Below are 15,712 nucleotides of genomic sequence, written 5' to 3' on the forward strand. Positions count from 1 at the left end.
TATGCCCCACATAGTGATGCATACATGTCCAAAACTCGACAGGTAGACAAATCTAAACTAGTTTTTATTAAAAAAATATAAAAATATGCATATAATATATAATACTTCTAATAATAATTTTATTATTCTAATGCAAATTGTCATGAGTAAACTGAAAAAAGCCACCCGAAATGAAGAAGGCATGGATACAGTAGTTTTTATATTTATGTAGAAAATAATAATTTTTGTAACATTTTAATCCTTTTATTTTTTTCATATGTAAAAATATTTGTGTATTGCTGTACATCCTGTGTGTATTAAGGTAGTGTGTAAGCGCATAACTGACGTGCTCTTCACTGGACTTTAGAGTAGCTTTTAGTTGATCAATGACACGGCCTATTTTAAAATAGCAACGCTCTAACAATGTGCCTTAATACATCGCCTTTATAGACCAGCACGCCCATGAGTCCATAAAGTGTTTAAACAATGTGGTGCAAAACATGAAAATTAGGGTTGCGCTGGTCTGAAAATAGCAACAAATCGCGCCAAACACGTTTTGTGCCTTAATGCATCAGGTGTGTGACCCTATGAATTTACACAGTCTGTGTATCTGTAAAATCACATTTTGTTCAATATCCTCAAACTCCCTTAGTGAAAGGCTTCAGTTCATTATTCCCTAAATGGAAAACAGCAGGTATATATTCAATGCTATAATTCTCAAAGCTCTTGATCTTGTTAAATATATTTTAACATTGCATCCTAAATTGGCAGATGTTACATTTAACCTGAATAACGCTTTTCAAATATAATAAAATTTGAATGCATTAAACAACAGTATAATTTCACAGTGTAATATCAAATTTCTTTTCCTCTTAGTGGCTCACTGTTAAAAACCTTCATTCAGAGACAGCATTCCTGCTCGGTTAAATTTGGCCGCACTTCTGGTGAATGGTTGCAGTAGGCGGCATTGTGCTGCTCTTGATTAGTGCCAGAAAGAGAGAAAAGAAGATCTTCCTGTCATGACGTACAGCACTAGCGGTCTGAATCAGCAGCATGCAGTTCATTCATCTCAGCCAGAGCCTTATTATACCTCCCTTGCCTTTAGGATGGGTGTTATCCTTATAGGCCCACTGAGAGATAGACCAGGGGTCTGTTTGCCCGTTGAGCACTCATTATTTGCAAAGCTTGTGTGGGATAAAAACTGGGACTCTTGAAAATAGTTTTCTCCCTGCTTGGAGTGAGGCTAGAAATGAATCATTCAATTAGACACATCTTTCACATTTTTGGTGCATTTAGTGTCTTTGTATGACCCTGTTGTGACTGTGCAGGTGGTCGGCGGAGCTTGGCTTTTCAGTCGCCTGTACTGCAATGTCTTTGTGACCCTGGATGTGATGATGTGCACCGCAAGCATACTTAACCTGTGTGCCATCAGTATCGACAGGTAGGGAGATCTTAAATCTCTACTTGATGTTTGTGGATGTTTTTATCAAAAGATTACACTGTAAAACATTACATAATTTCATTAAAAAATGCTGTAAAAATGTTACAGTAAAAATTCCTAACTGCATTAACTAAATAAATATGGTTAATAACTATAAATTGACTTGCCCAGAATTCTTTACATGACACTTTTTAAGACTTTTTTGTTGACATTGCTATGGTTCATTTTATTTATTTTTTTTCTTAGCAGTGATGTACATTAAAGTTTTATGTTATGTCAAATGTTAATACATAAAACAGTTTGGGTGTGTTTTACACATAACAGGCATTAAATAATCTCAAATTTCCTTTAAGAGTCAGTTGCATCACACCATAGTGCATTTGCTATTTACATGGTGGACTTTGTAAGTGGAAAAACAGAACGCTTCACTAGCGAGAAAACAGTTGAACTCTATTCGGTTTCTTTACTTTCTCTTTATTTAACTTTTACTCTACTCCTTTAAACAACCTTTTTCATAATAACATTATACAAATGCAAATTGTCATGAATAAACAGAAAAAAAGCCCCTCAACATGAAGAAGGCTTGGAGGTGTTGGTTTTATATTTATGTACAAAATAATAATTTGTAAACATATATAAAGATATTTTTGTATTGCTGTAAATCTGTATTAAGCAATGTGTAAGCATTTTGGACCTGCATAGGCACATAACTAATGCGCTTTGCGCTGGACTTTAGATCTACTTTTAGATGGTCAACAGTGCAGTCTATTTCAGTTTTTCAAAATAGCTACGCACCAACAATGCGCCTTAACACACCTCCTTTATAGACCAGAACATCCATGAGTCCACAAAGTGGCGCAAATAGATTTGCTATTTAAACAACATGGCACAAAACAAGAAAATTAGTGTTGCATTGGTCTGAAAATAGCAACAAATTACGCCAAACATGTCTTGTGCCTTATTGCACTGGGTGTATGATAGGGCCCTGAGTGTCTTCTATATAATAATGTGTTTTTCTGCTTTTGGGAAAAGTTGTTTGGAATGAGCTTTGGTTCATCATAAGGCTATCTCAGGTGAAGGAAATGTTCGTACTTCAAAACGCTGGTGTATAATAATATAAATTATTGAAATATGGTGGTTTACAGTAAAAAGTATGGTTTCAACAATTGTTTTTAAATGGTAAAGTTCTGGCAACCACAGCTGCCATTTCTTTACAGTTACTGTTACGGATTACTTTTGTCAGTGTATGCTGGCTATAGAACCTTTAACATTCAAGCAGTCTTGAAAATAAAATTTTCAAAGAAGCAACCTTTTCGCATTGATTTATTAAAGAAAATTGGTTCACTTTAGAGCATTTCAGTGATTCGTTCTTAAAATAACAAACCTTTTTGTAAAAGGTTTGTTTTATTGTTATTTTATTACTTAATTCAGGTCTGTGTAAAAAAGCCATTTCCCACAATTTGTTGAAATCCAATGAGCACATCAACAAAATGAACAGCTCCTGATATAACAAAACGGAGGTTAGTCACAAGAATATAACATCAAAATCAAACTTTTCTTGATCATAGGGTGACAAAATGGATCCTGTATTTATGTCATTTACAGTATTTTTCATGTTTCAGAATTTTTTTACATCATTCACACAGACTCTAATGTCAAATTAGATGAGTTCATAAATGTTCATATCCTCTAAATTAAAATGTACAAACTCAGATGCACATCCTAGTTCAGAAAACATAATTCACATTATCAGTGTTGTGCAAGTTACACAAAAAGTAATCGATTACATACGACTGAATACTTTACTACATTACTAATTACTGGATGTAATAAAAAGTAATTATATTTCTAGTTATTTTACTTTAATGTTACTTTAAAATTCAAATTTAGACTTCTTTTAGTCATTTAATATTGACTCCAAAATTATTACAAAGGATTAAATCACTTAATCTTAATCTAATTCCAAACAATTTTATCCATTTCTGGAACTTCACATTCTAAAAAGTATCTATTATCTGTGGCTAGACAGTGATTTATACACAGCATTGTTTGCAGAGTGTATGGTGTATATATATATATATATGCTGGTCAGTTCTGAATACATTTAAAAACAGTATTGATGAACATACAAGCTGCATTCTCATTACCTGACACCAGCATGCTAAATGTTATTTTAAAAGGCATGTCATTATTTATTTTTTCTTAACATTTTGTTTATAATTTAAAAATTTTAATTATATTGACTTTAATAATTGTGATCGAAGTACACAAACTTAAAATTTAGTGCATTACATCGCTGCGTTCTCAGAAAATGTTTACAACATAGTAAGGTGCTTCTGTGTAATACATTATACCCATTTCTGCACATTATCCAAAAGATCTGTTCTGTATCTGTTGCTTCAAATGCACACTAGAGATCAAAAACATTCACATTGTTAAAACGAATCAAACTTTGACATCAAATGCTTGGTTACGCTCATCCGCACTGTGACTTCAAATATACCCCAAGTTCCTTCATTTGTGGTCATATTGGTGAAACACATCAAACAAGGTTAAAGTAATTCGATATTACGTCAATAATGCTGTTGACTAAGCTTTACTGAACACGAAATAATCCTTTAATATGCTCTCAGTGACAGGTGCATCATTAACACCTTCATACATAGAGCAAGCAGGGGTCTTCGTTTTAATTTTAACCACATGGCTTGAGTGTGAAAACATACAGAAGTTTAATTAGTTGGAGTTTATTAAGAGAGAGGCTGATCATGAAGGATGAGGGTTGAGAAAAAAGAGGCAGAGAGAGGGAACATGTTTGGGTTGATTGTTGTTTTCAAACTGGCCTGGTTCACCTCTCTCTATCCTCACTGGCATTCAAGAGCACATTTCAAAAAATGATCACGAAAAGCTAATTCAATAGCATTAGTATCATCCTGCTGAAGGGGTCGAGCATAATTAATCCCCTTTCGATGTATAGATGTTGCGCATTATCTTCAGAGTCCTCCCTTATTAATTTTTAATCAGATTTTTTCATTTTAACGCTTCATGGCAGATTCTGAAAAAAATCTTAGTAGTGAAAGCTTATCTGAAATTGAGTTCCTCTTGTATATCACTTTTTTCTATGTCATATCATTTTTTTTAATATAAGAATGATATATTCAGATACAGTACTATATTTAAAGTTTTTGTTTAATCTCATAAATCATATTGCCATGCTTCAATGAGTGTGACCTTTTTCTAATCAGTATTCTTGCTTCTCCTGAGACTCATCTGAGATTAATTCTTGTGTTTGTAAAGGTATACAGCTGTGGTGATGCCCGTGTTATACAACACCACCCACAGCTCCCGCAAAAGGGTTTCAGTCATGATTGCCACGGTTTGGGTCCTCGCCTTTGCCGTCTCCTGCCCTCTACTGTTTGGATTCAACACTACAGGTGAGCGGCTGGTGGCCTTGTGACTCAGAAATAGGTCATAGGTGCTCTCACACAGGCAAAATATTGCTAAATAAGATGCAAATAAATGCAAATAACCATATAAACATGCATAGCTACAATGCAATCTGTTACCTGAAGCAAAACCTGTTGAGAACGACTGCTCTTGTCTGTTAGTGTGAAATCTTCTTAAGTGCTGGCATGAAGCCTCGTGGAGGTCTAATTAATGTCAAATAAGTAATGAAACAAGAAAAACAAATTTATTAAAATTGTTTTAAAGCAGCGATGCCTGTCGGAATAAATTATAGATTCGCTGTTTAATTTCAGGTCCTATGTAAAGGTCATTTTGAGGCATTCAGGACTTAACCCTTATGGACTGTTTAAATCTACCCTTTTGTTTTGTTCAGGATGAATAAAACTGCTGTAAAAAATGCATCAAATAAATATAGTTTAACATTTTTGTTTACTTTTTTTTTTTTTGCATAAATCTGTTAATCAACCTCAGTCCTGATCAAAACTACTAAATTGTTTAGAAAATGGCAGTTTTTTTGTGAAGGATCAAATGTCATTGGTTTAATGAAAAAAAAACACATGAATGTATTTTTAATATAAAAAGTAATTGTGGACTGGATTTTTTCCCCTTTTATCACAGTCTTGGACATGTGAATGATTAGTGACAACACTGGCTTTGATGCATGTTAGATTTAAAATTTTCTCCCTAATTAAATGTTAATGGCTTTTGCCTGATTGACTTCCATTATAACCAGATTTGATGGTGCATAAACACACATTCTTTGTTTTTATGTTCTCCATGAAGTTCTGAAAGCTGAGCTGCACATTTTGATTTTCTCAGACACATCATGGTAAACGTGTAAAGGTTATACTCTCACATTCTCATGCTCACACGCATTCACAGACAAACATTTTCATTTGCTGTTATACTCCATACTAAATCTAAGCTTGCACAGGCCTATCTAAAGGGTTAATGGTGCCAAGTGATGAAAACATAAAAAATTACTTATGTAACCTCTTTCCAACAGGGAAAATCACCAACAATCAAAAATGCATGATTATATGGTGTCATAGTTTTGCAATAAAAAATGACTTTAAAAATTACTTTTTATATTAAAAATACGTCATTTTTTCAGCATTTTTTTCACCAAATCAGTGACATAATTTATGAATTTGTCAATTAAAGAGTTAAAATCCTGTAATTTTCTAAGAAATTTAGTAGGTTGATTGACTAAGATTGAATAACAGATTTATGCAAAGAAATAAAAAAAATATTTATCTGATGCATTTTTACAGCAGTTTAATTTAGTGGATGTTTTCATCCCGAACAAAACAAAAGGGTATAAATTTGCCCAGAGTGTATCGTTGGATTTTTTTTTTTTTAAATCAAAGCATTTTCTCAAAATATGTGTCAAAATAAGATTTGTCACCAAACATACCTCTGCTAGCTAAAAACAGAAAAAATGTGGCCAAATTAAGACTTAAAATTCCCCCAGAGTGAAAGAAAACATTCTCAACAATACACAAGGGTTCATATTAGCTAAATATTGACAGTCTTGTTAAACTGTGGTCAATTACTCATCCTCATGTCATTCCAAACTTCAACCTTCGTTTGTCCTTAAAACACAAATTAAGAAGCATGCCTGTGCTGTGTTACAAACAGAAGAACAACAAAAGGGTCATTTATAACCGAATTTTAAGTCATTTTAATGATGTTAATTTGATTGAGATCCTTTTGGTTTTATTACCAAATACAAAAAAAAAAGATATAATAATCAGAAACACTAAAAATGAAATTACATATAGTTGATAAAAATTAGAATTTAGTTACAGCCTTTAACATGGTGTGCAACTGAAGTTTGTTTAGAGGTGGAACATTCTTATTCTAGAGAGCATTTGATTGGACAAAAATCTTTGTAGTACATGATGAGTCACCAGTATTTTTTTCCATTTTTACCGTAAATGAAAGCTGGGTTTTTGAAGTCTGAAAACGAGTTTCAAACATTTTTTAAAACTATATTGTTATTGTCTCTATGTAAACAACAAAAAAGCATTCTGTAAAAATGGCATGTTAAAATGTAGCCCTATAAACTGTACATTTCTGGAGATCAAAAATTATGTAGCCCGAAGTACATATTGCTGCATTTGGTCTTTAAAACGAATGCTACGAGGCATTATGATGCCGTTCCTTTTCGAGCTTAACAACTGACCTCTTACCTCTGTATGGACGGCTTTTCCGCGGTTACCAGTTTGTCCAGTTAGCTTGCCATGTACTTGAAACGCAGAGAGGAGTTGACCATGATGACAGGATTTGAGTTGAGTGAAGACCGGTTCCAGAAAGCGGGTAAAACAAAAACAGAAGCCAAAAAATGAAATAAACATGAAAATAACAGGGTGAGAATGTAGTATAATCTAAAAACGTGGTAAAAATCTGCTTTTCTTTTTCTGGATTTCTTTTGAATATTTTCAGTTGTGTTTAGGGTAGGGGTGGGCATGTCATTCGGTGCTTTTGAAAACACTATTAGTTGGGTTTAGGGAAGAAGGACGGTGGGTCAGTCGATTAGTCAGTCATTCGACAACCGCCATATACGATTTACGTGAGAACAGTAGGCATGAATGGCACTCAGGTGAGAAATTTGAGATTTAAAAAACATACACTGCGGCCTCGGTGGAATCATGAAAACAAAAACTGCCAAAAACAGCTCCTAATACATATTTGGCGCTCTCCAGAAATGTATATATAACGCTATGATTTCAGGATGAGCCTGGGTTGTCACAATGATTAGCAACATCGCCATCTACTGGCCTGGCACAGCGTTTTTAGTTGTTTTATGGATCTGTGTAAATAAGAATTGTCTAAAAAACATTGTGTTTGTATGAAAGACTTTTCAAAAACAACAAATGTCAACTTTAACGTACCCTGAAATAAATAAATAAATAAATATCTTTAATGTGGTTATCAACTTGTCACTAGTAGCTTGTAACATTTTTTAAAAGATAGCCTGACTGTACATTACGTGTAGCTCGCTAAGCTACACAGTCAAAAAAGCTTCCTCAAACATGTCATTTCAAAACACAATAGAGCACTAAAGTATTTATCTTGAGGGTTAATTTTAATGGCTATATAGCTTTCAGTAAGCCTCCATCAGATGTTGCTAAATTAGTTTGCAACAGAATTAACCATCCGTTTAATTAGAGTAATCAGTTAATTACTTTCACGGTGAGACATAATGAATGTCATCTCTCTCACACAAACACAGGCCTCCTAGATATGCGTGTGATTTGTTCTGCTTTGGCTGCATGTACTGCAGAAGGACTTTGAGGATGTAATTACTGCAGAAACAATTTTATATGTCGCAGATAAGAGTATTGATCATGCATACGACACAGCTGGCATCATTACATATATCCACACTTATTTATTACCTCATATGTGAGATTTTGAATCTTAATTACTCATTTTAGCATACGAAAGAATGTCAACAAATGCAAAAGTTATCTACAATAAATCACATGTTGCATTTATGTTTCTTTGCAGATGACCCTGCGGTGTGCTCAATTTCAAACCCTGATTTTGTTATCTACTCCTCCGTGGTGTCGTTTTACTTGCCGTTTGCGGTGACCCTTCTGGTCTATGTGCGCATTTACATCTTTCTCAGAAGGAGAAGGAAGAAAATCACCTTCCGCCAAGGCAGTGGCAAAGTTCAGCCAGCATCCGCTCCACCATCAGTGGTAAGAGTCGATATTCTCACATTTCACCATTTCCTCAACCTGTTTTGGATTCATTGCTCTGCTTAAAACACACATTATCCACCAGTAACTGTGCATAATGATTAGAAGTATCTGTTACCGGTGGTAAGAATAGATTAGAAATGCTTTTTAGCTCCGACTTGGACCATTTGTTGGCCATCTTGGATCGAAACTCAGTATTAAATTCAAAGAAGATTGGAATTCGGTCTGTCTTTGTTGGGAAACATCAGTGGGTTGTTTTATTCAGTGAAACAACATTCTCGATCAGCCTTTGTATTATGTGAAAGTGAGATGCACAAGTCTGGCCGTTGGAAAAGTTCCAGCAAAGCCATTCTGCTACGCGCCCTAGGAATTTTATTGCAAGATTTAGTTCCAGCTAACTGGAGCAAAATTTGATATGGAGAAGAGGCTTTGTAGGCTGCCCTGAATATTTTTTCTTGCTGTTACAAAGAGTGTTATTCTCCCTTTTCCCCTATCCTATCTCATTTTAATAATCAAATGATCTCCAAGCACATAAGGGAACAGTATTTGAGCTGTAAATTGGTTTATATAACTTGATTGATTTTACACCCTATTTGAATTTCATTTCATTTAAAAGAAATGAACATTCTGTCATCGTTTACTCACCCCCATCTTTGTCAACTTTTTGATGAACACATTAAAAAATAATAATATATTGTTTATATTAATGATGAAAATATAAGATGACTTATAGTCTTACAGTATAACTTTACTATAGGGAAAACTACAACTGAAACTAATAAAAATATTTGTAGCAATGGACATATAATATAATTATAATAATATTATAAATAAAATGCAATAGGGATCAAAATTAGTGGCCAATTTATAAATGCATGATTTTAAAAAATGTGATCTTTAAAGTTTGACAGAATTTTAATAGGGAATGTAATAGTAGAACAGTTCTTTACAAAATAACCAAGGTCATTCAACAACAACAGAAAAACTATGTTGTGAAAAATGTGATCAGAATTACAAAACAGTAATGAGTATAGTACAAACAAAGATTACAGCTACAAATTCTGAAGGTTATAGTGTAGCGGAGACCAGCTGATGAAATGGTGTACAGGTAAACTTCAGTCCTCTGACCTCTAAAGGTTGCTAACAAACGCTAGAGGCCAAGATCTTTAGCCTCCTTGTTAGAGCAACCGACTCCCATACAACGAATCACCGGTTTATCCCAGCTCGTAGTGGGTTGGGTGATATAGGACCAGCGAGGTTACATTGGTGCTGTGACCTTGATGGGAGTAAGTTTTGGGAGCTGTGTGTAGTGGAGGCCAGCTAGTGAAATGCTGTGCAGGTAACGCTCACTCCTCTGACCTGCTCTAGCGACAGACACTAGAGGCCAAAATCTTTAGCCTCATTGTTAGAGCAACAGATTCCCATAGAAAGAATCGCCGGTTTTATCCCATGTTGGAGCAAGTTGGCTGGTGTAGGACCGGTAGGGTAACAATAGCTGTCAAAAACGAGTAGAAAAGGTAGTGTTTTGAATGACTTAGAGCATTTGTGACCACAAGACAACGATCAAGATCACTAGGCCCACAAGTCATCGCTATTCTATCACAGGACAACTAGTTAACTAGAATGTTAACTCAATTCTTCTCCCAGTTAACTGCTAATGTACTAAAGAAGTTCATCAATTAACATGTTGTAAATCTAGGAGCTATAATTTTTACTGCAGTGCATGGGGCTGCAGCGTGTCATGTCATTAACCAGGCATGTTGCCATGGAAATATAAAAGTTATGGATTCTAAATAACTCACAAAAGGGTTGTTGGTGGGGGTGGGTTGTGGGAAGGGTCAGTGAAAGTATTTAAATCTTACATGAGAATGGGCTGAATAAATCAGCTTCCACTCACAATCAAAACCCTACTTTTTATAATTTATTCTCAGCCAAATCCTGTGTAACTCTGTTGCGGAGCATTGGTCATGCACACAGCTTTACAGGAGAAGAAACCATAAAATAATTTCCACCCTTGGTAGCATTTTTGCAAAATAAGTTGTGATCTAGAAGCAAGATTTTGGGAAAAGTAATATTGTTACATCCAACCATGGCAGGGCTGGAGTGGGACTCCTTTTCAGCCCTGGAGTTTCAAGCCTCAGACCGGCCCACCTCAGTTCACGACTGACTATATTAAAATAAGGTCATTTCCAATTTAGTTTCTAATTACACTATCACGTCTTTTTTGAGAAAACAGCTGCTTTAGAACTTCAAATGTTTAACAACCCAAACAGTATTATGTCTCAACAAAAAAAATGAAAATAATAACATACTCAGACGAGGATCCAACCCAGGTCGGCGGCGTTGTAATATAACGAGCCAACCACTGGACCACAACAGTTGTGTAGTGAAAGGTGACTCATATTATCACTCATAAAAATAATAATTAAATAAGAAGACTGTGGTCAAGTAAATAAATTAATTAATTTAAAAAGTGTGACTGCTGAGAGCAACAGATTCTAGAGCTAGGGACACCGGCCCTCGCGGCCAAAAAACGGACCGGCCCACCGGGAATTCTCCCGGTCCTCCCGATTAGCCAATCCGGGCCTGAACCATGGTTCAAAAAATGATTTGGATGTAACAATATTAACAATATTACTTTTCCCAAAATCTTGCTTCTAGGTCACAACTTATTTTGCAAAAATGCTACCAAGGGTGGAAATTATTTTATGGATTCTTCTCCTGTAAAGCTGTGTGCATGACCAATGTAAAAAATAAAGTAAAACTTTTTGTTACTCCTGTTAGGATAACGTCAAATGTGACTAAGCAGTGACCTCAAAATGTAAGAAACAGTAGGCTGTTCTTCAATATTGATCTCCACTGTATATCAGGGTTTCTTGTGTTTTTTTAATTATCTTTAGCAAACCTAAAGTGCCTTAAAGTCATAATAGATGATGAAGATACAGACTGGCCTGATTAGCATTAATTATGTTAACATTAAGGTTAATTAGGTTTCTTAATGCTAATTTTAATTCTAATTTAAATGGGCTAATGATCCCTCACATATAGAAATCTGATATATGGCATTATTTATACAAATTACATACATGATAAGTTCCTACTTGGATTTCACGTGAATAAAATATGACAAAACACAGCTAAAATGTTCATTTACACATATAATTTTTTCCCAACAATTGTAGCCCACTACAAATGTTAATGTTAATTTTATATGTGTGTCAAATATGATCATATATACAATAGATAGCAAAGGTTTTTTTAATTGTCCTAAGACAAGAATAGGTAATGTTTAATAGTTTAGGGACAACTTTAATCAAACATTTGATCCATTTCAAATGTTAACCAGTAATATCCAAAAAAATTTAACATATATGTACATATTTGCATTTGCAATAGTTGAAAATGTTTTGATGTAAATAGATATGTTTGCTATATTTTAAAATATATAGTGACATATACACGCACCGGCCATTTTATTTGGTACACCTTACTAGTACAAGGTTGGACCCTTTTTTGTCTTCAGAACTGCTTTAATCCTTTGTGGCATAGATTCAACAACGTACTGGAAACATTCCTGAGGTTCATATTTTGGTCCATATTGACATTAAAGCATCCCGCAGCTGCTGCTGATTTGTCGACCGTACATCCATGATGTGAATCTCCTATTCCATCCCATCCCAAATGTGCTCTATTGGTTTGAGTATGTGGTGGCCATTTCATGTCAACTCATTGTCATGTTCAAGAAACCAGTCTAAGATGATTCACGCTTTATGACATGGCCCGTTATCCTGCTGGAAGTAGCCATCAGAAGATAGGTACACTGTGGTCAAAAAGAGATGCACATGGTTAGTAACAATACTCAGGTAGGCTCTAGCATTTGCACAATGCTCAGTTGGTACCAATGGGCCCAAAGTGTGCCAAGAAATATACCCCACACCATTACAACCACCAACCTGAACAGTTAATACAAGGCAGGATGGATCCATGCTTTCATGTTGTTAATGCCAAATTCTGACCCTACTATCCGAATGTCGCAGCAGAAATGGAGACTCATCAGACCAGACAATGTTTTTACAATCTTCTATTGTCTAATTTTGGTGAGCCTGTGTGAATTGTAGTCTCAGTTTCCTGTTCTTAGCTGACAGGAGTGGCACCCGGTGTGATCATTCTCTATAAACTCTAGAGATGGCTATGATTGAAAATCCCAGCAGTTTCTAAAATACTCAGATCAGCCCATCTGGCACTAACATCCATACCATGTTCAAAGTCACTTAAATCACCTTTCTTCCCCATACTGATGCTCGGTTTGAACTGCAGCAGATCGCCTTGACCATGTCTACATGCCTAAATGCATTAAGTTGGCATGGCAGATGTGATTGGCTGATTAGAAATTTGTGTTAACAAGCAATTGGACAGTAGTACCTAATAAAGTGGCCGGTGAGGGTATTTTATGTTTGTGAAATGCAAATATGAACTTGAATGTCATATATGTAATTTCCTTATATCAGATTTCTATATGCAATGCCAGTGAGCATGAGTGAAACTTCTTTTCCTTGTCTTGATTTCCCTGTCTTTTACATTTTAAAAGGCTGTGCTCCCCTCCCGTTTTTCTGGCTACAGAAATTTGCTTTACATGCTTCTGCATTGCTTTTGTTTTCCACCCTTTGACTCTTTAAGATCTCTCCACAGGAGATGTGTTTACAAGACGACGCACACAAAGAGAAAAGAGACCTTTCCCCCATCAGGATCAATGTGATAACTGTGCGTATGCCATTGGGCGTCTGCATGCGTGTATAGAAATGCGTGTGACTACTCTAATCTTGCATGAAATTAGTCTTCTCGGAGGAACAGACTCTGTAAAGAAATCTTACAAGGTATTTTGAGATAGCTGGCAGCTTTCTATTTTAGCATAGCGGGTGTGTTTCTTATCCCTGTGGCTGTATATGTGGCTCTGACGCACGGCTCTGGCTGGTACTCCACTTCTCTCACTGGTGATCTCTCTTTCCACGACAGTCACTTCAAACGTAACTTTGGAGTAACAAGCTTCAGTACTAAGGAGCCGTAGGACATGTCTATAGTGTAGCTGTTGGATGAGGCTTTGGATCAGAGCTGTGATTTAAAGAGAAGCGATATGGATTAATTGAAGATTTAGGGAAAAGGCTAAAGGCTCCTTTTACAAGCCGCCTAAACAGTTTAGCTTTGGCATTTTTTAATTCATTCATCCGGTCTCTGGGTCTGGGGGAAGCACTGTTAGCTTAGCTTGGGAAAAGTCATTGAAATGGATTAGACCATTAGCATATTATCGCTCAAAAATTTTAAAAAGGTGTATTGATAATTGTCCACTAGTTACAGCTTGATATTTTTGTAATTACATCGTGTACTAAGACTGACTAAAAATTATAATATAGAATTTGAACTATAATGTAAATCTGGTGTAATAATCACAGAATTCTTTTTACGATATGCTAATGTTCTAATGCAACAATTCGGTTCAATTCCATAGTTTATGCTAAGCTAATCTAAAAGTGTTTCCTGCAGACACAGATATCGGCTGAATAGATTCAAAAATGGTAAATCCCAACTGTTGATCCCTAGGGTACTTATCTATTTAAAAAAATAGAATAATTAATAAATAAATGAATTGATTAATTTATTCATTCATTCATTAAAAGTGGGAGTACTACTGTTATACAATGGTTGTCTAAAAAAAGTTTTTACTTTTTACAAGATACTTGCATTGAACTGTAGAGTAACAAGTTCAGTTTTAATATTATTTATTTTTTAAATAATAATCTTTTTATTTCATTATAAAATAATATTATAAAATAGTACTTTGTTTAATATGATCAGCAAGTCAGCATATTAAAATCAATCGTAAAGAATCATGTAACACTAAAGCCTGAAGAGTCATTATAGAAACACCCTTTTTTGAAAAAAAGATAAATAGTTAAGTTTTACCATTTTTTAATTCATTTAGGTGATCTCTGGATCTAGAGGGTGCACTTTTAGCTTAGCTAAACATTGATCACTGAATTGCATTAGACCATGATCATCCCATGTAAAAATTACCAAAGGGTTTTGATAATCTAAGTTTTGAAACTTATCTGTAGTTACATACTAGGATGAACAATTCTCAGGTGTAAAATCATTGTGCCTGCAGTATTGTATGGCAGCAATGTTCCTTGATTACGCCAGAATGAGAGTATAGTTTCTATATTTGTCTAGAAAATGACAATTTTTCATTTTCCGTCAGCCATTTAAATCTTTTTGGCTTGAGACTAATATTTTTTATTATATTATTCTGCTTCGTCTGTATAGTCACAGACACACTTGTTTGTAGAGAAAATAGTTTAATTGTTGTCTGCCATTTATTATTCCTAGTCATTTCTTTCATAGGCAACCGAAACAAAAATTCTAAAACAATGTCAAAAAAGAGCGCACTTCCGCATTTTAGAATAAGGTCAATATAATGGAATAATTATTAAAACTCTTTGCTCATTTTTTGCAAGAGGCTAATGATCTATTCTAAGCTAATGCCTCATGCACACTACGAGTGACTCACAGTGGCATAGCAACAAGCAGCCGTCCATTTAAACAGAGAGTAAACGACTTTGAGCAACCTCAGTTTATGCAAGCAACATCGCCCATTGGCGACAAAGTTGTCTTTCTTGAGCGAAAGCCAATAGAAGCAGCAGTAGAGCTCATGTGATCCTCTCTCAGCTCGCTCAGAGGCTGGTTATATTCTCCGTGCTGTAGACCTAAACAGTCCTGCATTTGCAGCAGGTCACCACCCAAAGTGAACAGGCAGCTACAAAGTCGCTGCTAATGTAAATGAGGCATAAGCCAAAAGTTCTTACGGCAGACCCGGATATTGGCTGAATGGATTCAAAAGTTGTTTAACAGTGTAAAATGATGTAACATTAGCTTTAAAAAAAAAACAAGTGGAGTGTTCCTTTTGGCAGAAACAAGCTTACAAAAAATAATAAATTAGAAATTTTAAAATACATTTCTCTTATTTTGACCAGTGAGCTTGTCTGTATTGCACCACTAATCTGAAAGCTCTTCCAGTGTAAAATTATGTTATTTTTTAGCTATTCAATGGCAAGGTTGTCTTATAGGA

The 15,712-nt window shown here is 35.0% G+C and overlaps 1 protein-coding gene and 1 long non-coding RNA gene across 8 annotated transcripts in view; one reads left to right on the forward strand and one right to left on the reverse strand.

The window, feature by feature from the left end:
* drd3 (dopamine receptor D3) overlaps positions 1-15,712 on the forward strand; it is a 39,232-nt gene that overhangs the window by 4,470 nt on the left and 19,050 nt on the right. For 4 of the 7 annotated variants that reach the window (XM_073939989.1, XM_073939987.1, XM_068217028.2 and 1 more), the window contains exons 3-5: positions 1,308-1,420; positions 4,715-4,851; positions 8,399-8,592. In XM_073939989.1, the coding sequence (XP_073796090.1) occupies positions 1,308-1,420; positions 4,715-4,851; positions 8,399-8,592 (444 nt within the window). 7 annotated transcript variants of the gene reach the window in all.
* Positions 9,492-15,712, reverse strand: part of LOC137489235 (uncharacterized) — a 59,586-nt gene continuing 53,365 nt past the window's right edge. The window contains exon 3 of the long non-coding RNA XR_011008627.2: positions 9,492-12,412. This is a non-coding gene — a long non-coding RNA (uncharacterized lncRNA). The remainder of the gene's footprint in view (positions 12,413-15,712) is intronic.

Source organism: Danio rerio, chromosome 24, assembly GCF_049306965.1.
Source record: "Danio rerio strain Tuebingen ecotype United States chromosome 24, GRCz12tu, whole genome shotgun sequence".
NCBI lineage: Eukaryota > Metazoa > Chordata > Actinopteri > Cypriniformes > Danionidae > Danio > Danio rerio.